Below are 21,468 nucleotides of genomic sequence, written 5' to 3'. Positions count from 1 at the left end.
CATAAATCCCATTCTGTGGGAATCTTAGCACATTAGAAACTCACAGATGGACTGTCTGACAAATAAATTATATAGAATCACCTGTGTATTGACCCAGAGAAAGAACTTGTGTTTCACCTCTTTTGTTGTTCACAGCAAACTTGAAAGCTGTGTGCGTTGGGAGGCAGAGTCCAACCGAATGCCAGGTGTGCATGAGTCATAAGCACTCAGCGGTACAGAGCTGTGCAGATAAATATGTATTTTTCTGTTCGTTTTTTCCACCTTGTGTTGCTGCACTAAAGTCAGATTTTCCTACCGTCTGATGCAAACTCTAAAAGCGTGTTTTGTGGTGTAAAAAACTCCTGTCAGCTGATCCCCCAGAGACTGAAATAGCCCACCTTTTCAGCTGTCACTTCCCTTGAAAAGTCACCATGCGTCACATTCAGAGGGGTGGCAGGGGAAGGGGACAGAGTAGGGAGAGCCTACTCGCTTCACAAAAATATCAAGTAAGCATCAGACAGGTGCTCTGGTTTATAAAGCTTTCATCTGCCCAATTGCCAGCTACGCTGCAAGAAACACATCACTCAGTCCCACCATCACTGAGGCATCTCACTGAGCTCATGGGTCACAAATATAATTGGTTATGTTTATAAATGAGTGATTTCTTCCCCGCTGCCCCTCTCATTGTTCTATCATTAGAACTGGTTAGTCCATTACTGTAACATTCCCTACCTAACTTAGCTGCTGCTCATCTGTGTGGTGTATGCGTGGGATTTGTTCACTGGCAAATAGGATATGGTGCAATAAATCTAAATTATGTTTGGCTCCCAAAGGAAGTTGTACACCTAACTTCCCTATTACTGCTGACCCTTTGCCCTGAAGTTTTAAATAATCATATTCCATTTTCCTATCTATGTCTAGGATCTAACACATGTTCACATTCTCCTCCTCCTGAGGAAAACCCAACAAGTATCATTTGTTCCCCTTTCACCAGTCCCAAAAGTAACTATCATTCAATGAGCCATCCCAGGCTGCACTCTGAATTACATACAAAAGGACTACAGTAAAAGAATATTAAGGTTGCAAAGGCAAGTACACAAAAGTTAGCAACTTTAATTTGGACCCCTTGTACATCTGCATTATACAGCCTTTCGTTACATGATCACATACTATTTTCACTGACTCATTCTTTGTCCAGAGTGACAGTGGGGTCTCATGGGGGGGATCTATTCAGTATTTCTTTTTTTTCCCCCATCATTCAGTGTCCGATCCATGCCTTATTTCTGGCATACAATTTAAACCTAGCACTCTGAATGACATACAAAAAGACTACATTAAAAGAATATTAAGGTTCCAATGGCAAGCACACAAAAGTTAGAAACTTTAGCAACTTTAATTTGGACCTCTTGTGTATGTGCATTATAGAATACAGAATTATTAATTTTCTTAAGGGCTTTTCTTTGGTGCTAAGAGTAGATTTTTTAAAAAATCAATTATTTAAAAAAATAAAAATCAGATTTTATTTTAAATTTGATTTTTTTATTTTAAAAATCAATATAATTTCTCATTTAAAAATAGCTTACAATTAAATCTTATCACAAACATGCTGCATCTACACTTATAGTCTCATAAAAATGAATGAATGCTTTTAATCTGTCCAGTTTAACAACAAGTTCTTGATTATTGAAAAATCTGGGTCTTCAATTTCTGTTTCTCAGCAGACTTAACATGTGCAAACACAGGCACAAGATAGATAGGATTGTTTTTGTTCTGTGCTTTATGTAGTTGTGGCCCTGAGCCAGGCATCTGCAGTTTGAAACAAGTAGTGATATTAAATGGTCGGGAATAAACTTTCAGAGAATATTCTCGAGAATGTTCTTGAGAATATTCTGAAATGCGAGAATTTTTGAGAATTTTCTCTTAAATACTTGTCAAATAGTTTTTAAAGAATTTTACTATTTATAATAATGTCTTTCTTTAATAAAACTTCAAGAATCATGAAAGTTTCCAATTGTTAAAATGAAAATTCGGGAAAGTAAAGAAAAAAAGACAGAGGTTTAAATTACTAGTCTAATCAGAATCTGCACTTTCCGAATCTGACCCATATATTTCTATCTCCTCTTCTTCCTCAGACATATCCTCTTCTTCGACTTCGACTTCTTCTTCTTTCTCTTCAGCATCATCAGTTTCTTCTTCCTCATTTCTCTGGTTCTGTTTCCTTTTTTCTCTTGGGGATTTCATTGGCGCATCTTTTGGGTTTTTAAGAAGCTTTATGTTATGGGCTATGAATGTCCGTTTGCCTGCCCTTTCTTGTGTTAACTTGTTTCTTTTTGCATTATGAATGATACTGTTAAGTACTGAAACTTTTCAGTTGCTGCCGATGTTGGTGGCATATTCAATATGTTGATCGCTGCTTTCCCTAATTTTGATTCGTAGCAAATACCTTACGGCCATGTTACTGCATCTACTGAGCCAGCTGATTTTGTTACATATGATTTCCAAAAAAAACTTATTTGGCACGATGATCTGCAAGCTCTGCAATGACTTTTGCTGAGTAATTAGTGCCATACGTTCTTGTGACTAATTTATTGATGAATTCAGTTCTTTGTATTTGTTAATTTCTAGTAAGGCGCACTCACCATTGAATTTTGGATCTAGAATATTTGCATCATAGTGAATGTCTTTTAGAGCCATATCTTTTCTTTTTTCAAAACTTTTCATCACATCCTGTTTTTCTTGTTTAAGTGGACTTTCAGGAAGTAGCCTATCAAAATGATCACTTAATTCCCTAAAACATTCAAGAACTTTGCTCATTTTTGGCTGGTCAGATTCAAGCAGCGTAATCCATTTAACAGGACTTATCAGCGCATGCAGTTTTTGGACCCATACCCGAAATACATCTTCATCCAGGATTGAATTCCTGGTACGTTTGCTCAGTTTAGTCTGCAAATCTTCATGGACAGCAAGGCATTTTAAGACATTTTTTATTTCAATAAGCTTTTCAACTATATAAAATGGAGCCCCACCTAGTTTTAACTGGCAATTTAAGTGCACAAGTTTGATTTTTCTCTTTTTGAAATGCAGTAAAAATGAGCTCGTAAAACTTGCAGTTTGTTAATTTCTGTCACAATAGTTTTACAGGTTGCTTCAGTTTCTTGAACAGATTTTAAGTTACTGATGTTACCAGTTAACAAATTTAGTGTTTGAGCAGCACAAGTGTACAATGTAGCAATGTGATTGTATTTTTCGTTAAACATTGATAAGGATTTCACCATTGCTGCAGCATTATCAGTGACAATGTCACCAAATTTTTCAGTGCCTATTTCTGTCATTATTTCTTCCATACAGAATACCATATACTCAGCAGTATGGCGTTCAACATCGGTTGCCACTGTCTTGTAAAACACTGGTTGCAGTGTTGATATAAGAAAATTTATAACAGATTCATTTCTTCAGTTGCCCCAGGCATCACACTGAAGTGCAAGAGAAGAGGCTTCAGCAATTTTTGTTTTTATAAGAGTATCAACACGTTTATATTCAGCTTCCAAAAGTTTGTTAGAAAGCGTGTACCTGGATGGCATTTTGTAAGATGCTCTTAATTTTTGCATGAAAGTAATCCAATCTTCATTTTCAACCGGTGAAAGAGGCGATCCTGGTGAGAATATAGCTTGTGCAAAAAATTCATCCAAAATTTTGTTTTCCGTTTCATTCATAGAATCAAAGTAGCAAGTTTATAAGAACATAAGAACGGCCGTACTGGGTCAGACCAAAGGTCCATCTAGCCCAGTATCCTGTCTACAGACAGTGGTCAGCACCAAGTGCCCCAGAGAGGGTGGACCGAAGACAATGATCAAGTGATTTGTCTCCTGCCATCCCTCTCCAGCCTCTGACAGACAGAGGCCAAGGACACCATTTTATCCCCTGGCTAATAGCCTTTTATGGACCTAACCTCCATGAAATTATCTAGCTTCTCTTTAAACTCTATTATAGTCCTAGCCTTCACAGCCTCCTCTGGCAAGGAGTTCCACAGGTTGACTACACGCTGTGTGAAGAAGAACTTTCTTTTATTAGTTTTAAACCTGCTCCCCATTAATTTCATTTGGTGTCCTCTAGTTCTTCTATTTAGGGAACTAATAAATAACTTTTCTTTATCGGCCCTCTCCACACCACTCATGATTTTATATACCTCTATCATATCCCCCCTCAGTCTCCTCTTTTCTAAACTGAAGAGTCCCAGTCGCTTTAACCGCTCCTCATATGGGACCCGTTCCAAACCCCTAATCATTTTAGTTGCCCTTTTCTGAACCCTTTCCAAGGCCAAAATATCTTTTTTGAGGTGAGGAGACCACATCTGTACACAGTATTCAAGATGTGGGCATACCATAGTTTTATACAGGGGCAGTAAGATATTCTGGGTCTTATTTTCTATCCCTTTCCTAATAATTCCTAGCATCCTATTTGCCTTTTTGACCACCGCTGCACACTGTGTGGAAGTTTTCAGAGAACTGTCCACGATAACTCCAAGATCTCTTTCCTGATTTGTCGTAGCCAAATTAGTCCCCATCATACTGTACGTATAGTTGGGGTTATTTTTCCCGATGTGCATTACTTTACACTTATCCACATTAAATTTCATTTGCCATTTTGTTGCCCAATCACTCAGTTTGGTGAGATCTTCTTGGAGTCCCTCACAGTCTGCTTCTGTCTTGACTATCCTAAACAGTTTTGTATCATCTGCAAACTTTACTACCTCACTGCTTACCCCTTTCTCCAGATCATTTATGAATAAGTTGAAAAGGATTGGTCCCAGGACTGACCCTTGGGGTACACCACTAGTTACCCCTCTCCAATCTGAAAATGTACCATTTATTCCTACCCTTTGTTTCCTGTCTTTTAACCAGTTCTCAATCCAAGAAAGGACCTTCCCTCTTATCCCATGTCCATGTAATTTAAACAAGAGCCTTTGGTGAGGGACCTTGTCAAAGGCTTTCTGAAAATCCAAGTATACTATATCTACTGGATCCCCCTTGCTCACATGTTTGTTAACCCTTTCAAAGAACTCTAACAGATTAGTAAGACAGGATTTCCCTTTACAGAAACCATGTTGACTTTTGTCCAACAAATTATGTTCTTCTACATGCTTCACAATTTTATTCTTTATTATTGTTTCGACTAATTTGCCCGGTACTGAAGTTAGACTTACCGGTCTGTAATTGCCAGGATCGCCTCTTCAGCCCTTTTTAAATATTGGTGTCACGTTGGCTACCTTCCAGTCATTAGCCGATTTAAAGGATAGGTTACAAACCACAGATAATAGCTCAGCAATTTCCCATTTGAGTTCTTTTAGAACCCTTTTTGGAGGTGCCTTAAACCATGATTTAAATCTCCTTGATTAAAATCAGTCCATCTTGGTGGTGCTCATCACTATAATATTTGTGAAGCATTCAATACTAATTTAATGTTCTCCTCACTGCCCCTTTGTGGTAAATCAACCCCATTTTACAGGTGGGGAACTGAAGAAATATAAAGGAGAGATATTGGTACAAAAGAGCTATGAAGGCCAACATTTTTGTCTGCTAATTTTGTGTATAATAATATATGGAGATATACCTATCTCATAGAACTGGAGGAGAGCTTGAGAGGTCAAGTCCAGTCCCCTGCCCTCATAGCAGGACAAAGTACCATCCCTGACAGATTTTGCCCTAGATCCCTAAATGGCCCCCTCAAGGATTGAACTCACAACCCTGGGTTTAAGCAAGCCAATGCTCAAACCACTGAGTTATCCCTCCCCCTAAAGACATGTAAGGTCTGAACTTTCAGAGTATTTAATGTTTTAGATGTTCACAAAACAGCTCCTATTGATTTTAGCCACAGCTGTGACCACTCAGCACTTCTACTCATCAGGCCCCAAATGGTGGGCACTCAGAAAAGAAGGGACACAAAGCTAGTGGGCCCCCCTGTGAAAAGTTTGGTTGTGACTTGCCCAATATCACATATGAACTCTGTGATAGACACAAGGGTAAGAATCTATTTCTCCAAGGTAGCATTTGATTTTATTAACCATAAAATTTGCCACTTTGTTTTTCTCATAATCCCCTTTTCAATCACCAAAACCAGCAAATTTTGTAATAAATGAAGCACTCAAGGACAACCGCTCATTCACTAGACAGATCTGATTGATTCCTGGAGCACCATCCATCCTATGCACAATGTGAAAAATAGTGTATGATTATGTAATTAAAGAGTTTATCAATTTTCATCTATATGCGGATGATGGGGTTGAACTTAAGATTGTGTGCACAACCTTAATGCTGTTGTTTCCTAACTTTTGAGCATGTGACTATGAAACTTAAGTATTCTTTTAAAATAGTTTTTTTTAATGTAATTTTTAAAGTTTAAAAACATGGGAAAAAACATGTAGAACCATATTGATCCTCATACCATTATGAGTCATCAGGACAATTGGGAACCATTGGTACAGACCTCTACAAGCTAATTAAGTGACAGGATTATGGCCTGCTGTTGCTGTGTGGACCAGCTACTAAAGTGGGTAACACACATACTGTATTAGGGGGTTTACCGGTGTTTGCTGTTATTAGGACTCTGGAATCCCAGGTTGTAGAGAAGAAAGTTGTCTAGTAATTACAGATTCTTCTGATTCTTCCCTCTGGTATGGCCCCAGACTTCCCCATATTGTTACCTTCTGTCACATTCCACCTCTGCTCCTGCCCTCCTCTGCCCTCCTGAGTAAGGATAGTGATAGAACTGTAGCCATGTTAGTCTGGTGTAACTGGAACAAAAAACAGGACTATGTAGCACTTTCAAGACTAACAAGATGGTTTATTAGGTGATGAACTTTCGTGGGCCAGACCCACTTCCTCAGATCAAATAGAGGAAGAAAATTGTCGCAACCATATATACCAAAGGATACAATTAAAAAAAATGAACACACGTGAAAAGGACAAATCAAATTTCAGAACAGAAGGGGGATGTGGGGTGGGGAGGTAAATGTCTGTGAGCTAATGATATTAGAGGTGATAACTGGGGAAGCTATCTTTGTAATGGGTAAGATAATTAATGTCTTTGTTTAAACCTAAGTGTAAAGTGTCGAATTTAAGCATGAATGACAGTTCAGAGGATTCTCTTTCAAGTGTGGTCTGAAAAGGTCTTTGAAGCAGGATGCAGGTAATCAAGTCGTTGAGATAATGTCCTTTCTGGTTGAAATGGCAAGAAACTGTTTTTTCTTTGTGATCCTGTCTAATATCTGTTTTGTGGGCATTGATCCTTTGGCGAAGTGTCTGAGACATCTGTCCAATGTACATAGCAGACGGACACTTTTGGCACATGATAGCATAAATTATATTTCTGGATGCGCAGGAATATGTGTTCTTGATCTTATAACTCACTTGGTTAGGTCTAATAATGGTATCAGCAGAGTGAATATGTGGACAAAGCTGGCAACGGGGTTTGTTGGAAGGGAAGGTACCAGGGTTGGTATTAGTGTGGTATGTCCTGTGGTTGTTGGTAAGAATCATCTTGAGGTTAGGTGGTTGTCTATAGGAGACTATGGGTCTGTCTCCCAGAGCCTCTCGGAGTTTAGTATCCTGTTCCAGTATAGGAGCTTCCTGAACACCAGCAGAGGGAGCACCGCGAGCATAGAAAAGGTAGTCTCCATCAGTTCTGGTGCTGGGCACTACAGTGGCCCTCAGCAAGTGTGAGGAGGAGTTGCAAAGAAAGTCCTGCTCAGCCTCATGCCAGAAAAGGCTGTGAGCTCTGTGAGGTTAGAGTGTGCTTAGCACAATGGTTACAGAGCTTGAAGGGGAAGGAATGTTAGAGATCTTTGCTGTCAAACTTTTAGGTTACGTCTACACTGGCCCCTTTTCCAAAAGGGGCATGCTAATTTTCAACTTCAGAATAGGGAAATCCGCGGGGGATTTAAATATCCCCCGCGGGATTTAAATAAAGATGTCCGCCGCTTTTTTCCTGCTTGAGAAGTAGGAATAAGAGATCCTCCGGAATAGGGCTTTATTCCGGAGGATCGGGCCAGTCTAGACGCTTTTTCCGGCTTTTCCCCAAGCCGGAAAAAAGCGGCGGACATCTTTATTTAAATCCCGCGGGGGATATTTAAATCCCCCGCGGATTTCCCTATTCTGAAGTTGAAAATTAGCATGCCCCTTTTGGAAAAGGGGCCAGTGTAGACGTAGCCTTAGTGAGTAGGGCTGGGGAAGAGTGAGGTCCTGTTTTGGAGCTCTCCTGCATAGTAGATGCATACTTCAAAAGTAATGACTGATGTGCCCTAATGTCAGCACTGTGATGAATCGTTGGAGTATTTCTGGGGTTGCTACTGGATTAAAATAGACCATTTAAAATTGTTTCAATCTGGTACATGCATGGGCCTGAAGTATGAAGGGGCAGGGTACTTACTCAAGTAGATAACAAAAGTAGGGGGTTCAGACAAAGTGGGGTCAAGGTACACAACAGAGGAAAATCCAGTTGTATTTGTGATATTGGGGAGAAAGGGATTCTTATAAACACACACCACATAAGTGGCATTGTGCTTAACTTGGTGGCTTCATGCTTGAGTAGAGCTGGCAGAGAGAATGGGCTCATAGTATTGTTAAGTTCCTTTCCCCCAGGATTTGTAGTCCCTTGACCTTCACATGCAACCATCTCCCCAGCATCGATCTCCCTCAAGTAACCCAGTGACTGCATCAAGAACAATAACTATAAGAACTTACTTTTTCTCTGGGTATCAAGCTGTGTGAAGGTCTATCTCATTATCAACAAATCCCTAAACTATTTTTTTTGTTTGTAAATTTCAGATTTGCGCCATTATTGGAGGAACATTTACTGTGGCTGGGATCCTTGACTCATGCATTTTCACAGCTTCTGAAGCCTGGAAGAAGATCCAATTAGGAAAAATGCAATAGCGATGAAAACATCCAAGGCTCCATGAAGAGGAGTAAAGAAGAATGAGAACCCCCCCCCCCCCATTTACCTGTTTCTTCTATTTGATTGAAGCAGTGCATTATTCTTTAGTCAAATTATTCAGTGAAGCTCTTTTCAACAAATCAAAAATCTATCTAAATTTCAGTGCTCTGAGTCATCATCCCCCTTTCTTCAACCCGTCCCCCAAATGATTTTTAATGTAGAAACTGCATTTATGAATCAACTTCCCTGGATCCTACAGAGTAACACATTAGTATCAGGAGGTTTCCTTAGGTAGAGGTTGCAAAGATTTCAGTGAATTCTCTTGCAGCTCTCCTTCATGCTATTGGAATTGCATGAGTAGACAATCGTGTTTTTTTTTTTAATGAGGTAAAATTATGTATTAGGAAGAAATTCTACCCACAGTGCCAAAAAGAGTAGTGTTTAGTCCTCACAGCAATCCCAGGGGGAGAGAGGCAAAAAATGACTTCAGGATGTGTGGTGTTTTTTTATTGAAAAGCTCCTCTGTAGGTATGACCCTCTCTAGATTGAATGAGCAAATATAATTAAACCTTTCCCCAACCATCTTCTGTGGATAACTGTAATTGAAGAAGGGATAGTCTCTCTTGTTCTCTTTTTCGATGTAAAAATATTTTCATTTCTACCCAATAACTGATTATCCAGTCTTTTGTTTACAGATGGCACGAAGTAAAAGCCAAACTGAGTAACACTATTTTATGTGGCCTTTTGTTTTGAAGGGGAATAGTTGTCATTGCAATAATAACTGTATATCCTTTCTCCTGCTTTTTTTTTTTAAATACAAACCACCTAGTGAGTCTGCAATTTGATACGATTTATTTGGAAAGGGTCACTCGTGCTACTTGCTCTGAGAACTGCTTTGCCATCTTAGATGGATGCACACAGCTTGATGCCTTGTGCTGCCTGTGTATGTGATGTACACCTGTAAAACACTAGCATGTCCTTTGGAATTTTGAGGTGCTTACATTACCAACACTGAAAAAAAAACCCTAAACCAGGCATCTTTTACCAGGCTTAGATGGGCAGTTACTGAAGTCCTCCATCTAGTTTCAGATACTGTATAGGCAGTAGTGGGGCAACCTTTCCTCACCAGTTCTTGCCAGTATTTCTAAACCCTAAGCATGAAAGAGTAGTTCAGTTTCCATGCTCTTTCAATCTTTGACCTGTCTGAGACTGCCAACAAATGGGAGTATGAAGGGAAATTTTCTGCTGGATAGTTTGTATGCAATGTGGACATCAGCCAGACACCTGGGAACGGGATTGGTCCACCAACATGTTCTCCATAGGCCCCTAAACATCCCTTTAGTCCTTGCAATTTGTAAATTGTAAATTTGTAAATTGCATGACCTGAGGGGACACAAATTCGAGTGTTGCTGAAAATCATAAACAATAAAACTCAAATATGTCAACTTAGAGATTTTGGAAGGGGATTATTATTATTTTTTTTAGAGTAGTATCTATTGTCCTTTGCCCACTCTTGGAGATGAAAGTGTATGCATCTTGAATATTCTGAATAGATGCAAGAGCCAAAAACATTATTAAAATTAACGGCCCAGTGTGTGTCTATCTGAAATTGTCCCGTTATTTTAGAAGTACGGAAGACAGCCAATATTTTTTAATTACATTGAAAAAAAAATCTTTTGGTACTTGCCCTATATTAACTTCTGCAAAATTACAGTGGTGGAATTTCCCATTTTTTTAAATGGACTGATTGCTATTATTTAGGTGTGAATTGAATCTTGTAACTTCCTGTAATTGTTAATGTATGTATGGATTTTATACATTTTTTCCATTTATAGAAATCAAGTTGAAAATAGTACAGTTGTCTTCATTTCAGCATGTGTGTCTGTGTATTTTTGCCCATATGGTGGTGGTTGCTTTGCAGAGGGAATGTGCGATTTTTTTTCCCCCCCAGTATGGTCAATTCTCTTGCCTCTAAGGAATTTCCACTACTTCACTGTTCCCAACACAAGCTTAGAGCAGACATGCCCTCATTTTTCCTCTTGCATTGGGTGAATTACTGCTCAGAGCCTGTTGGATTAAAAGGATATGAATTTAACATTTTGCATCTTTGTCCCATGTTAAAAATGGAAGTCATTGGCCATAGGGCAGACAGTTGGATTATATCTCTTTTCAAGTAGACTTCAGCTTAGCTGCTTTCTTTCTAAAACAATCCACTGAAATAAGCCAGACAGAGCTGTTTATTAACTGCAATAATGAACTAAGTTTTTGCTAGAGTCCCAACAGCCTTTCGAATTCAAGGTGAATTTGGAAAAAAGGCAACATCCAGATCCTGACATCACAACTCAGACCTCTCTTGAGGCAATGGATCCAAATCCTCTTGAGTTTTGCCAAACCAATCCTAACACAGGGTTGTTCTTTGAGAAGTGTCCCTTTGAGTGCTCCACCTTACGTGTCAGCGCTACTGTGCTTCCAATCAGAGATTTTAGGTAGCAGTGCCCATGGTCAGCTGCACATGCAGAGCTGCCGACGCGCAGCGTTTGAAACAGCTACTCCACACGCGCAGCCAACCGTCACTTCAGTTCCTTCTTCACTGCTGGTGGTTTCGGTCGGAACCCAGCAGTTGCCAGAGTTCCCTCCTAAGATTTTCCATCCTGGAGCGGGTTGAAATTTCTTATGTGCAACACCGATATTGAGGTAGTGTATGGATGTGCACTCAGCAGTGCAAATAAAATCCATAGATATAAATATATTTGAAATAGTCCATAGCTGTGGAAGAAAATACATTATTACAAGGAGTAATTAACAATGAGTAATGCTTATGATTATTTAATATGAAATGAAAGAAAAAGAAAAAGAAAATTAACACTACTCTTGGCTGAAGAAATGGGTTGTGCCCACGAACGCTAATGATGCTATTTATATATTTTTGTTAGTCTAAGGTGCTATAGGACTACTGTTGGGTTTTTTTAGTTACAGACTAACATGGCTACACCTCTGAGACCTTGGAGTACATGTATCATCGTCCTTTCTAACAGACAGGTACATATTTCAAAAGATCTTGGAAATAAGGTTTCATACTACAAAAAAGCTAGCATCACACCTAGTACTTGCTGCATCTGACTCATTAGAGCTAGAATTCTACCAAGTATGTGTTAGTAACACAGGTTCTTCTTCAAGAGGTGTCCCTGGGGGTGCTCCACATTAGGTGTTGAGCGTCCCAGCACTTTTTGACGGATTTTTCTTAGCAGTACATTGGGGGCTGCACAAGCCTCCCCTGGTGCCATCACGCATGTGTCCCCCGTCCCCCCCTTCAGTTCATTTCTACCATCTCTGGCTTCAGACGGAATTCTTCAGTGCTTGCAACAGATTTCTCCTCACAGTTTTTTCCTTCAATACTTGCTTAGAAATAGTTTTATCTTCTCAGTTCTTGTTACTTGTTAGTTCTATTATTTGTTGGAGTGTGTTATATTTTAAAAAGACATCTGCAGTCTCAAACTTCTATCTCTGAATAATACCGCGGCATGAGTTCACCCAGCTTCAAACTCTGTGTGCTCTGCAAGGATGCAATGCCGGCCTCCAATGGGCATGGTAAATGTGTAAAGTGCCTGGGGCAGTTGCATTCTCAGCAAGATTGCCAGCACTGTGCTAACCTGAAAATGGGAACACGCAAGGATAGGAAGCTGCACCTCAAAATGCTCCTCACAGATAAGGGCAAACAACATACCTCTGACCCAGTCTCGGGTCAGTGCAATATATTTAAAAGGCATATGTCCCCTAAGCCATCAAATGCAAGGGCAAGCTCTATGGATGAGCAGCCCCTAAAGCGGCATGCTGATGGCAGAAAGTCAGACCGCTCAGGCAATAATCGAGCACATTTGACTGCCCAGGTACTTCGAGTGAGCACTGAAAGTGCACAAAATGCAAAAAAGGCTGCCCTCACTGAGGCAACAGGCCACCCCGTGCCTGCCTCACATACCGCGCTGCCTGACACAGCAACTCTTGCCCTCCCACCGGTCATACGAGCACTTCCCGCTCCCATCACTGCACGGAAGAATCTCCTCATAGCTCAGCCTCTCAGTGCCACTTCTCCCCCCTCGTTACCAGGGGCAACCCCTCAGGCCTGCAGCACAGGCAGTTTGTTTACAGTCAGCAGAGCTACCCATGCTGCATACTCCCCTCATTAGCTACAGTGATCACAAACACCTGGCAATCTCCTCCACTTTACATTCACCTATTCTGACTGATAACATATATCCTCAATCTGCATTCTCTTACTACTCTGACTCTCCCTCCCCCTTCTCGGGGATGAAGAAGAGTGTTTGCCTGCCTTTTTACCTCAGCCATATACGGAGTGCTCTATATTATCTGCTTATCAGCAACAACCAGATTTTTCTCAGAGCTCAGATGGCTCCCTTGGCTCCTTATCTTTGAATGCCACCGCATATGCTTTGCTCCCCACAGTGGCAAATGTTTAATCAAGCCCCTCAACAACATAAAAAAGACCATGTAAGACCAAGCATATGGCGAAGCCTTGCTCTCTCTTAACCCTGTCATCCCATAGGTCCATGGGGGGAAATGACAGTGAAAGCCAATGTTCTCCCATCTCAGCTTCTGTATCTCTACTACATTCAAATGCAATCTCAGGCACGGAGGAGGCAATCCTGCCACCTACCTCTCAAAGCACAGATGATGTTTCCTTTTTCCAAGATCTATTTAAAAGAGTTGCCAATGACTTGAATATATCTATCGAGGAAATTCAGGTTTCTCAACATGAACTCACTAATATCCAGGGCTCACCAAGCCACAGCGAGCCCTGCTTGCCAGCTGCGCAGTTCGGCACGCTGCGCATGCACTGACTGCACTGCGCGACTGTGCTGGCATGTAATCTACTCGCCACAGGCGAGTAGATTACATTAATTGTCGAGCCCTGATAATATCCTTCAGTCCAGCATAGCTTCAAAAATTGCACTCCCTATTAACCCAGCCATTCTGGAGTCCGCTAAAATCCTGTGGCAAACACCTGCATCCATCCCACCAACATGCAGAAAAGCGGATCGAAAATACTATGTTCCCCCCAAAGGTTCCCAATTTCTCTTTACACACCTTCCATCCAATTCCCTTTATAATAGATGCTGCGAAGTAGAGAAACAAACAACAAAATCATTCCACCCCATCTGAAAAGGACAATAAATGTTTGGACTCCTTCAGAAAGAAGGTTTATGCCTCGGCCACACTTCAGATGAGGGTTGCGAACTACGCTGCTTTGCTCAGTAAATACGATTTTAATAAATATACAAAGTTTAATACTTTTATTGAAGATATCCCTGATAACAAGAAGGCACAGTTTAAAGCTCTCATCTCAGAAGGTCAGATAATATTGCAAATTGCTGCATCAAGTGCGGCTTGCAGGGCTGATACAGCTACAAGGACTACAGCAACAGCTGTGACTATGAGATGAGCCTCATGGTTTAATTCTTCTGCCTTTTCCCGCCAAGCCCAACCGTCAGTAGAACATCTTTCGTTCGATGAGGAAAAACTTTTTTTTGGCAAAGACCAATGAGTTGCTCCAGTTGATGAAGGATTCCAGAGCCATACTGCGGTCACTCGGTATCCAAACGCCTATGACAAGACCAAGATAATACAGGTACCAACCATATCAGAGACCAAGGACCCACAATTCACTTACCAGTATCAGAGGCAAGACCATGCTCCATACCACCAGAGGAGGTGGAACAGGCAACACAGACATTGCCCTCAGAATAATAACCCTAGTCATTCATCCCAATCCAACAAGCAAATTTGAAACAACAGTCGAGAGATGTAAACCCACACCATATGCACCAGAGCTTGAAATTGGTTCCAAACCTTTCCATTTTCATTTATTACAATTCCTACCAAATTAGAAAGCTATTACCTCTTATAAGCAGGTAATTCAAACTATCTCCCTAGGTTACACCATCCCCTTTCTCTCCCTCCTTCCTCCCAACCACCCGTCCTATCCCTCTTCAGGGCCCCCTCTCATGATATCATACTATAACAAGAGGTGGACCACCTGCTCTAACTAGGAGCCATAGAACCAGTGCCCAAGGAGTTCCACGGTTTTTACTCATGTTATTTTCTTGTAGAAAAGAAAACAGGCAGCTGGAGACCGATCCTTGATCTTCAGTTACTAAATAAATACATAAGGAAACAGAAATTCAAAATGATCATTCTAAACCCCATTATCCCAGCTCTGGAGTCTCATGACTGGTTTTCTTCTCTCGACTTACAGGACGCATACTTTCATATTTCGTTTCATCCATCTCATAGACGTTTTCTCCGCTTCACTTTAGGTCTCCAACATTACCAACACACGGTACTTCCCTTCGGTCTCTGCACTGCACCCAGGGTTTTTACGAAGGTGCTAGTGGTTGTCGCCACTCATTTCAGAAAACGTGGAATCATGATCTATCCATACTTAGACCATTGACTTATCAAAGCAAGGACCAATCAAGACTGCCATCAACATACCATCATAGTGTTAACCTGCCTTCACTCATCAGGGCTCCTAATAAATTACGGCAAATCAACACTCACACCTACCCAAACAATCCAATTCATTGGAGCACAGCTCAGTTCGATCACAGCCAGAGCCTCTTTGCCTACCGACAGATTAATTTGCATCAGTCAACTTGCAAAATCGCTTCAAGAGATGCCAATAGTAAGGGTTTACGACTGCCTTCAACTTTTAGGTCACATGGTATCATGCAATCCAGTGGTCCCACATGCACAGCTTTTTATGAGATGTTTCCAGGTCGGCTCTGACTCAAATACAAGCCACATGTCCATCATATGACCAAAATGCTCACAGTACCACACCCAGTGAAAGCATCCCTACACTTGTGGACAAAATCAACCAACCTGTGCGTAGGCATCCCTTTTCGGAGCTTAGACCCCACTGTAGTTATCACTACAGGGATGCATCCCTTATGGGATGTGGTGCTCATACAGAAGGCTGCACAGCACCCGGCCTATGATCCCCAGCAGACCACATTCTTCACATCAACACCCTCGAACTCAGAGCAGTTCGCCTGGCATGCCAAGAACTATTTCCCCACGTCACGGGAATCCATGTAAAAATATATACAGACAACACCACATGCATGTCTTATATAAACAGGCAAGGCAGCGCTTGATCACACACTCTATGCTCAGAAGCCATAGCACTTTGGAATTGGTGTCTAGACATTCACATATCTGCTTGTCACCTCCCTGTGGTCCTCAATTCGATGGCAGATGCCCTCAGCAAATCCCTGCCATAAGAACACAAATGGGAACTTGAATATGCACTCCTCAACAACATATTCAGTCAATGGGGGCTTCCCAGATATAGATCTATTTGCCACTGCAACCAACAAAAAAATCACTTAACTTCGCCAATTCCAATCTGAGCACATTCCACAAGAGTGGTTGCCACCTTCATCGCTTACCTGAGAAAAATTCCACTGTGTGACATATGTGCAGCGGTCTTCAGAGAACACTTTTGCAAATCATTATGCACTCGCTTTGGGACCTCTCCAGCATACTAGACTAGTAAAAGCTTTATTACAAATGGTATACTTACCTGATCCAAAGTCTCTACCTCCATAAAAATATTGCTTTGTAGTCACCCAATGTAGAGCACCCCCAGGAGCCGCCTCTCAAAGAATAAAAGGAGGTTACTCACCTTTCTGTAACTGATGTTCTTTGAGATGAGTGTCTGTCCCTGGGCATCCTCCACTATCCTCCCTTCCTCCTCTCTACTTCAGAATGCCCTTATGATGACATATATAACACATTCTTTGCCGGGTTCCAGATAAGAACTGAAGAGGGAGGGGGGCCGGCATGCGCGATGGCAGCAGGGGAGGCTCGTGCGCGCTGCACATATGCGGCCCCCAATGCACTGCTAAGAAAAATCCATCAGGAAGCGCTGGGACGCTGAACACCTAATGTGGAGCACCCCTACGGATACTCACCTCGAAGAACAGCAGTTACAGGAAGCTCCTTATTTTAAAAAATCATTAAGATCAGAGTTTTAGATATCTGCAACACTCAAAAAAATTCTGTTAAAACATTTTTCTCTTTTACCGTAAGCCATTAACACGGGTGGGCAATAATTTTGGATGCGGGGGGGGGGGGGGGGGGGGGGGGGGGGGGGGGGGGGGGGGGGGGGGGGGGGGGGGGCAATCCAAGAATTTGGTAAATGGTCAAGGGCTGCACTCTTCCATTATATTAATGGAGGAGTCTGAGGGTCTGGGATGGAGGCTGGGTACAGAAGGGAGCTTGGGGTAAAGGACTGGGGTGTGGCAGCTGGGAGGGAGTTTGGGTGAAGTAGGGGATTGTGATCTGGGGGTACAGAGCCTGAAAGGGGGTTGTGACCTGGTGCAGGGATTTGGGCTGTGACTAGGGATAGTGGATTGGGTGCAAGGTGTGAGAGGGTTGTGACCTTAGGAGGGGATGCATGTCTGGGAAGGTGTATTGGGGCTGAAGCAGGAGTGTAGAAGGTTTGGGTTACATTGGGTTGGGGGGAAGGAGGCTCTGGCTGAGACCTTACCTAGCACCAAGCCAGCAGCCCAGCAGGTTCCTTAGCTAGGATCCCTGCCTTCCAGCCCCTGTATATGCTCAGGGGAACATATGTATATGTGCTTCCAGCCCCTGTATATGTTCAGTTTATTGCTCTAAACCAGAGGTCTCCAACCTTTTTAGGCACAAGATCACTTTTTGAATTTAAGTGCAATCCAGGATCTACCTCAGACTGAAATACCCTTGTTCTGTCTCCTTCATGCCCCTTCTCTGATGTCCTACCCCTGCTCACTCCCTCCTCCCTCCCTTTCACCAGGAAGGGGCAGAGGGATGGGGCACAGGCTCTGGTCTTGGGCTAAGGGATTTAGAATGCGAGAGGGGCTCTGAACTGAGCCTGGGCCAGGGAGTTGGGGTGCAGGAGAGGATTCATGACTGGGGTAGGGTTTCAGGATGTGGGCTCTGACTGGGCACTGCTTACAGTAGGTGTCTCCTGGGAGGTGATGCAGTGGGGCTAAGGCAGGCTCACCCTTGCCGTGGCCCTGCACCACTCTCAACAACAGCCAGTAAACTCCCTCCATCCCAAGTCCTGTGCCTTTCCCCATCCATTCTGTGGAGATAGAATATGGCGTGGGAGGGGGGCACCCTGACATCAGGGCCCCTCCTCTCCCTTCCCTGCTCTGCTCAGCAAGCAGGAGGCTCCCGGGGTGGAGGTGGGAAGCAGCTCCAAGGCAAAGGGCAGATGTGCAGCAGTGGGGGGAGGGACAGCTGAAGTGCTGTCACTTGGTAGCCTCTTGGCCAAACCAGTCATGATCACCTGTCAGAGGCTCCAAGATCTACCAGCAGATCCCGATCCACTGGTTGGTGACCACTGCTCTAAACTGAACACTGTGAGCCCAGAGGAGGAGGGGCACTTCACATGCTGCTTGTTCTGCAAACAGGCAGCTGCTATTGGTTGAAACCAGCCAATGGGAGCCGCTGGGGGCAGGGGCAGCATGAGAAGCCTGTCTCCCCTCCCTCCAGGTTCTCAGTGTTCAGAAACACACACGTGGCCCTGCACCTGGCTTTCTTGAGTGCTGTGCAGGTGTGGGGCAGACAGGGAGCTGGCTGACACTTGTGGATGGATCCAGCTCACAGATCATCTTTTGTTGAGCCCTGGAGTAGAGGCTGGAGCCAGCTTCTCAATTTATAGTAGGCAGCTGCTGCTGCTTCTACTCTGAGAGGGTGAGTGCCCCACCCCCCACCTTCCTCAGCTGATCAACTGAGCCCCCTGCTTGTGTGGGGACCTCTGCACAGAGCTCAGGAAAGGGCTACACCCTCACATGGGGGTATAGCTTACAGGGAAACTTGGCAGTTGCCCTCAAGCGTGCATTAGTGTTAAGATAGTTAGTAGCCATTTTTTCTTCAATAGTTAATCATTTTAAAGTTTATATTACAGACTAAGAAAAGAATGTTTTTCTTAGCATAACTAGAGTGGTTATTGTTAGTTCTATGTTCTACAGTGCTAGTCTTCCAGCAACTGTTTTTTCCTGGGACATGCCTGCTTTTAAGAGGTATATATCCTATAAGCTGTCCATTCCTATTTCATACTGACATTCCCAGTGTGGCCACTGCTTGGGTGAGGAGCACTCTAGCAGTCAGTGCCCACAATGCAAAAAGTTAATATCAAGGACAGGAAAGCCAGGGAGCTCTAATTGAAAATGATGCTCCTTGAGAAAACAGCCCGTTCTGCTTTGGGTCTGGAGTACGCTGCACTGCCCAGGCAACCATCTCCTAGTGCATCTTCTGAGAGAGCAGCTCCCGCACGGTTGAGCCCTAAGGACTCTGACAGAATCCAGGCATCCAAAAAGAAGTCTCATTTCTCAGGGGCTGATTCCCCCTCAAGGAAATGCTCTCTTCAGAAGAAGGCTGCCACTGCATAGGCTTCACCAAAGCTGCTGGAAAAACAAGCAGCCAGCAGGTCTGGCACCGACAAGGGCTGAGACTCTCACGAGAAGGCTCGATCCTCCTTCAGGACACTGACAGAGGCTAAACAGAAGCTTTCTACATTGGCACCAACAAAGGCCCCAACCAAACTGCACTCAGCATCCACACCGAGCTCTACCATGCCGCCACCCACAGCACCATTGGTACCACCCAAACCACCATCGGCACCACTGATACATACAAAACAATCTGCACTGACACACACTAAACAGCCAACACCGCTGTCACAGATTGCACCAGTATTTGCGTTGTTGCCTCCCACGTTGGAACCACAGATGGTTACCACCAGCGTAGCTCTTATGGTCCCCTTGGTGCTGGGAACCCCATTATTCAGTATCAATGGTACCCCAAACACCCTATGATCAGCCTGTTGTCTACTCCTGTGGGGTCAGCTCCACTATTATCAAGTGATGATGAACCTCTGGAGGTGCATACCCCAAGGCACTCCTCATCTAACCTGAGCAAACAACCTCTGCAGTGGCAACCACCACAGTGGCTCCCACCACCGATCCCTCCCAACTGTCCCTACTGGGACCTATGGGTGGCTTACAGGGCATCTAAGTTCCCTGTAAGCTGCACAACTGTGCAGCTGTTTTCTGAGCTCCACTCAGAAGTCCAAAGCTCCTGCACAGGCAGGGTGCTCAGCTGACTCGTGGTGGTGTCTCACTGAGCAAGCAGCTAAAGGGAGCTAGCTGACTGTTTGAAACTGAGCAGCTCCTAGAACAGGTACCAGTAATAAAAAGCAAGATAAGGAGACAATAAGTGGCAGGGGAGGAGAAGGAGTGAGTAATTAATTAATTGGATGTGGCTGCGTCAGAGGGGAGGGGAGTTTGGAGAGTCCTGTCTCTCCAGGAGAAAGAAGCAGAAACTCAGCACTGTCAAACTACCTGGGAAGAGAGATAAGGGGCTGAATTCATGGGGTAGGTGGGTGCTGTCATTGGGGTAAGGTTAAGATGGGGGGAGTTTGTGCTGTGAGGTGTGGATAATTTGTGCTTTAGGTGGGAACTAGGACAGGACAGACTGCTGGTGCCTACTAGTCTGAGAAGTAGGATTTTATCCCAGCCCCCACCTGGGCTGGGGGGGAGCAAATTGCACAGGGATAGGTGAGGAAAAGGGGACAGGTGGATATTTGCATTTGTGCAGTGAAGTGGAGGTAGAGAGAAGTTTGTTTGGGGTGTCCCTGACTCACTGCAGTTCTCTCTGGGTAGCTGGGTTGGAGGGGTGGGAAAGCAGGCTGCATGATTACATTTCCAGCAAAGTTTACATAGGTATTAATGGCTTAAGGTAAGAAAAATATCTTTTAACCGATTTTTTGGGAGTGTTACAGATATCTAAAACTCTGATCTTAATTATTTTTTAAAATCCTGTGTTACTAATTAGTACATGGTATATTGTATTGCATTAAGGCCAGATCTTTGCTATGTGGTAGAATCCTGGCTCTTATGAGTAAGAAGTAGCAAGTACCAGGTGCGATTCTAGTCGTTTTGAAGTATGAAACCTTATTTGCAAGCTCCTTGAAACATGCATCTGTCTACAAACCCTCAAGCCATATGTTAATTTGTTCTGGGGCTTCTGCACACACGCACATGTAAACATAATTTGTTTGTATTGGTGTGCATATTCACACACCTCAATATTAGTGTTGCACATAAGAAATTTCAACATACTCAAAAGAAAATTCAACCCCTTTCCATGAGAATAGAAAATGTTAGAGAGAACACTGGAGCTTATCTACATCATCAAGTTATTGGGGCACAATGGTCATGGGAGGAGGCCAAGCAACACCTCAATCTGCTGGAATTTAGGGTAGTCCGCCATGCTTGCTTCTACCGCTTCCCCCTAATTCAGAATAGGACAGTGCAAATACTCACGGACAACCTCACCACAATGTTTTCTATAAACCAACAGGGAGGGGCCCAGTCCCACTCACTGCCAGGAAGCAGTTCGCTTATGGGAGTGGTACATCTCACAAAAGCATACACTTGATTGCGTCCTACCTGACAGGCAAAGAAAATGTGCTATCTTGCAGACAAC

The 21,468-nt window shown here is 43.1% G+C and overlaps 1 protein-coding gene across 3 annotated transcripts in view; it reads left to right on the top strand.

The window, feature by feature from the left end:
- Window positions 1–10,782, top strand: part of ERGIC1 (endoplasmic reticulum-golgi intermediate compartment 1) — a 104,986-nt gene extending 94,204 nt beyond the window's left edge. For all 3 annotated transcript variants that reach the window (XM_075900264.2, XM_075900263.2, XM_075900262.2), the window contains one exon: window positions 8,802–10,782. In XM_075900264.2, coding sequence (XP_075756379.1) covers window positions 8,802–8,909 — 108 coding nt within the window. In that variant the 3' untranslated portion in view covers window positions 8,910–10,782. The remainder of the gene's footprint in view (window positions 1–8,801) is intronic.
- Window positions 10,783–21,468: the final 10,686 nt, after the last annotated feature.

Source organism: Pelodiscus sinensis, chromosome 16, assembly GCF_052426305.1.
Source record: "Pelodiscus sinensis isolate ZL-2025 chromosome 16, ASM5242630v1, whole genome shotgun sequence".
NCBI lineage: Eukaryota > Metazoa > Chordata > Testudines > Trionychidae > Pelodiscus > Pelodiscus sinensis.
Note: the sequence above shows the minus strand (reverse complement) of the source record. Positions and strands in the feature narration are given on the sequence as shown.